This window comes from Andrena cerasifolii, chromosome 7, assembly GCF_050908995.1.
Source record: "Andrena cerasifolii isolate SP2316 chromosome 7, iyAndCera1_principal, whole genome shotgun sequence".
Lineage (NCBI taxonomy): Eukaryota > Metazoa > Arthropoda > Insecta > Hymenoptera > Andrenidae > Andrena > Andrena cerasifolii.
In genome coordinates, this window is record NC_135124.1 from 1952929 (window position 1) to 1957802 (window position 4874).

The 4874-nt window shown below is 33.6% G+C and overlaps 1 protein-coding gene across 1 annotated transcript; it reads right to left on the minus strand.

Moving 5' to 3' along the window:
* Positions 1 to 1460: 1460 nt before the first annotated feature.
* Positions 1461 to 4874, minus strand: Fdh (alcohol dehydrogenase class-3 Fdh). The gene is made up of 7 exons (XM_076817098.1): positions 4665 to 4874; positions 4135 to 4378; positions 2598 to 2818; positions 2299 to 2515; positions 2076 to 2206; positions 1689 to 1963; positions 1461 to 1595 (listed from the first exon to the last, which is right to left on the minus strand). Exons 1-7 carry the CDS (start codon positions 4683 to 4685, stop codon positions 1571 to 1573), a joined length of 1134 nt encoding a protein of 377 aa, XP_076673213.1. The 5' UTR covers positions 4686 to 4874; the 3' UTR covers positions 1461 to 1570.

Consider the following 4874-nt stretch of genomic DNA (forward strand, 5'->3'; position numbering starts at 1 on the left):
TCTCCACTACGCGTATGTCCCCCCTCCACTACGGTTAGGACTTCCCTGGCAACCGTGTTTGTTTATGCCTAAAGAATTCTACAATATTCCGTAATTTATGTCGCGTACTGAGGTACGCCGTCGTACACCGAATTAACTTTGTGCGTAACTTATTAGGTTCAACTAAGTGCGTTAGCAATTTCAATGTTAAAAATTCAGTTTAATATAATTGCAATATTGCTTTCGTAGCCCCTTACAGAATTGTGGTTCGCGTCGCGTTCGCCTTACGCCTAGTCGCGCCCCCCAAATTGTCTTCCGTCCGCGACAATACATATATAAAACACTATTTTACGTGTTTATGTACTGAAATAATATTTTGTGATGTTCAACAGTGAAATATAGACATTTTTAAGAAAATATACGGAAGTCGCCAAACTCGCTAAAAAATTAAAAACTTTGACGGCGATGCGCGAGGGTCAAATATTGATCGATTTAAAAAAAAAATTGGCCTCGATTTGTCTTCTTCAACGTCAACTTTTCCGCACTACGCCGATTCGAGTTTCGAAAATTTTGATTTTTGTGCCCCCCCCCCCCCCTACTGTACAGGGGTGGAAAGAATAAATATAAGTATGGAAAAAATACTTCAGGACAGAAGGGTAGAGGAGGTGGTGGAGTGGTTAAAGGGTATAGAAGGAAAGAGGAAAGAAAAAGATAAGGAAGGAGAGGGCAAAATGATACCAAAGAATAACAGCGTGCAATAGAATAGAATGTTAGGGGAGGGACTAGTTTCAATAGAAAAACGGATAGTATAGGACTGCGTTTAATATATAGAGGCCAGTGTAGAATGGGTGTGCATGAGTGTGAGCGGGCGGAAGATGTGTGTGGGTGTGAAGTTAAGAGGAATTGTAAACCAAGTCACATTTCTGGACCGCAAGGTCGAAATTAAATAAAAATTAATTATATGTACATTTTTATTTGATGAGTCTCGAATAAAATTTTTGTCTTTTATTCGAAATAAATTTTTTGCCCATCTCAAGGCAGCAGGATCTGCTGCCCACCCTGCTTGTCAAGGTCTGCTAGCAGAACCGTAGCTTAATGCGGACACAGATGACACCGGATCTACCGGCAGTCTCTGCTGCCAGATTTGGTTATCAGGGTTGTAGGTCATCGGGAGGAAGTATCAAAAAAGCCTCTCAACAGATTTTGCTAACAAACGAACATCCACCTTAAACGTCTTATTATATAGGATTATATGCAATGGGAAATAATCGTCTATTATTTTCGTAACGTGATGATTTTTGTAAAGTGGACAAACGTAAAGAATTTTTACTTCGTGCCAAACCCATTATTAATGATTCACAATATTGGTGTTATATATGTGGCTGTAAGAATTCTTTATGAATAAAGATTGTTGTAAAAATCTGAATACTATAATCATTTGAAAACATTTTACATGCAACTACATTAACACTATCCCTATAAAGAAATATATTATCTTTATTTGAAGATTTTGTTACAAGAAATATGTATTTTAGTTATGTTGCAAATACAAATTGTATAAAAAAAATTATACAGTACCACAATATATATTTCAATATTTAAGTACTGCTCTCAAGCTGTAATAGAAAAAATCAGATTATAATGCAAAAGTAATGATAGCAATACGTATTCCGTGTCGTTTATTAATTGTTTCCTCATTAAAAGCTTACCAGGATCCTGAGTGCAACAAGTCAAATCCTTCATTAATTTTTTCAAATGGAAGATTATGTGTAATAAATTCATCAAGAATCAATGTCTTTGACAGGTACTCTTGTACTAGCGTCGGTACACTCTCCTTAGACTTCCAACCACCAAATGCAGTTCCTTTCCATACTCGTCCTGTTACCAACTGAAATGGACGAGTACTAATTTCTTGACCTGCTGCAGCTACACCCACTATAACAGATGTACCCCAACCTTTGTGACAGGACTCCAATGCAGCTCTCTAAATATAAAGCAGTACATTCCAAGAATTAATTATTTTCTATTATTAAATTGATCGAATGTACAAGTAGAGAATCATATAATTTTTAATAAAACAGTGACTTTGAACCTACCATAGTGTTTACATTGCCAATGCATTCAAAAGTAAAATCTAATCCACCATCGGTTAATTCTATCAAAACTTCTTGAACTGGTTTTTTATAATCTTGGGGATTAATACACTCAGTGCATCCAAAAGTTTTAGCTAAAAAAGAAAAAATTAATAAATAGTATCTAGTTTTTTAATAAAATTTTGTTGTATAGAAGCAACTACACTGGTAACCCCCTTGTTCTCACCTTGGTCAAATTTATTTGGATTTATATCTATTCCAATGATACGCTTAGCACCAGCTTTCTTACAACCATATGCAACTGCTAATCCAACTGCACCCAAACCCCATATAGCACATGTACTTCCAGGGTCTACTTTGGCAGTATTAAGAGCAGCACCATATCCAGTAGGTACTCCACATCCCAGCAAGCACACTTTATCGAGTGGTGCAGCAGGATCAATCTGAGCATAGTCAAACGGACTTGTTCTAATAATTATTGTTAGATTGATAAATCTCTAAAATATTTATATAGAATTAAAATACTTTTGCAAGAGAAATATCTGCCACCACTGTATACTCAGAGAAAGTAGAGCAACCCATGAAATGAGCAAGTGTTTGACCTTTACATGTAAATCTGGAAGTACCATCAGGCATTACACCCTTCCCTTGTGTGACACGTATCTTGCTACACAAGTTTGTTTTTGGAGACTTACAGAATTTACAATCCCCACACTGAGGAATATATAATGGAATCACATGATCACCTACAAATATGACACACAATATCTTTCAGGCTATTAAATAATACAATACTGTAATCATTAACACATCATAAAATATAATATACAGGATAATTTTGAAGAAGGTCAGAGACTTTAGGGAGTTATAACATTCATGAAAACAAACAGAAAATGTTTAACTAACAGATGTCCTTACAGTTGAATTTAATGGAAATAAAGTGCAATAAATGTTATTAATGTTATTATCTAAGTACATAATATGCTTGGGCAAAAATGATTTGAAATACTCGTATTTTAAAAATAATGTTGAAAAAGTAACCTCATTTTGTGCCAAAATCAAATAAATCATTTCAAAGTGAATTCTTATTTTAGATAACTATTTCAAATAAAATAATAGATGATTTTAAAGTGTCCACTTTGAGGACTATTTTGGTTCAAACATTTTATGCGAAATACAGCCCGATCAAATATTATTTGTGAAATAATTTTAAGAGGTACTTATTCAAACACAAAATGAAATACAGTCAGTGCAAAAAGTATTCGTACAGTTAAATAAAGAATTAATGAACTATGGAAATAAACTAAATATTTAATTTTTTAATAATTTGTAGGATTGTCGAGAATCGCGGAAATTCCCAAAATTAGCGATTCTCAACTTTATTCTGCGATCTTTAAGCGTTTATAGCTCAGAGCAACGTTAACCGATTTTCATGAAATTTTAGACACGTATACAACTTACTTCAATCTACAAACGGATATATTTGAATTTTCATTACAGGCTCACAAAAAAAGTTGAAAAACGACCATTTCTATTTTCTTTTGCTATTCCGACCAAGTGCATTTTTTTTTCAAAACGACGAATCACATCACTTAGCAAACTAATCCTTCTAGCTTCTAAAAAAACCTCAAGTCGTTTGGATTAATTTTAAACAAGTTATGCGATTTTAAAGAGTGTAAGATCATGGCTGTGAGCCACTGTACAATTTCCTTGTATAGCTACAATAAATTAGTTGAATTTCTATTAGAACAATATGCAAATATTAATTAAACTAAACATTTTTTTATGTATATTATATGTAGGGTTGCCATAATTGCCAAGCATTGATACGGGAGTTTAAGTGCTAAATAAATAAAACATGAAAAAAAGTGGGTAGGTAATGGTTTACTTTACTATGTGCGCACTAGTGAAACACAGTCATGGGAACAGTGAAATACGGGACAGTCCCATATATATGAGATGTATGACAACCCTAATTATATATCTCTATGAGCTATGACCTCTTTTTTTAAATCACACTGTACATTGTAATTAATATGTATGTATAATAAGGACATAATACCTGGTTGAAATTCTATGACTCCTTCTCCAACACTTTCAACAATTCCACTGCCTTCGTGGCCAAGAATACTTGGAAAGATACCTTCTGGGTCAAGTCCATCTAAGGTATAAGCATCGGTATGACATAAAGCTATAGCAATAACTTTAATTCGTACTTCATGAGCCTTTGGTGGTGCTACTTCAACTGTCTCAATCGACAAAGGCTCTTTTTCTTTCCACGCTACCGCAGCTTTACATTTAATGGTCTGAAATGTATAAAAATTGACACATTTACCCACATTCATACGTAACTTATTGTAATATTTATTTCCAACAAAATCAAGTAACTCATGAAACATTATATGGCAGAAAAATCTAAACTTAACCTGTCGAAGTGATTAAAAATAAATTTGTTTTAACCGATTTGTTATTTGCATAATAATTTTTATTCATTAGTAACTTTAACAAAGCTTATGTTAAATGATCCAAACAATCAATTCGTACTGAATATATTGACGAAAGAGATCTTTGATGAAATAAAGAAATAAGTACCTTTCCAGCAGTGCTCGACATGATCAAATATTCTGAATTACTAAGTAGCAATTTAGAAAAGCACAAGAAACTGAATAATCAGTTCGTCTATAAATACCAAATCTCTGCCGATATCAGTCACGATATATGTACTATCTACAATAAAAGCAGAATAATTCAAGGTCGTGATTGGTGGTAATTCGTAATACGGCTAATACAGGGTGACAGTCA

Bases quoted from the DNA above. Each gene is read 5' to 3' on its own strand.
- Fdh (XM_076817098.1), bottom strand. From the start codon at position 4,685: ATGTCGAGCACTGCTGGAAAG. The intron at 4,379-4,664 runs GTACTTATTTCT...TATACATTTCAG, and splicing joins TGTCGAGCACTGCTGGAAAG to ACCATTAAATGTAAAGCTGC. The intron at 1,596-1,688 runs GTAAGCTTTTAA...TTTCTATTACAG, and splicing joins TTGTTGCACTCAGGATCCTG to CTTGAGAGCAGTACTTAAAT.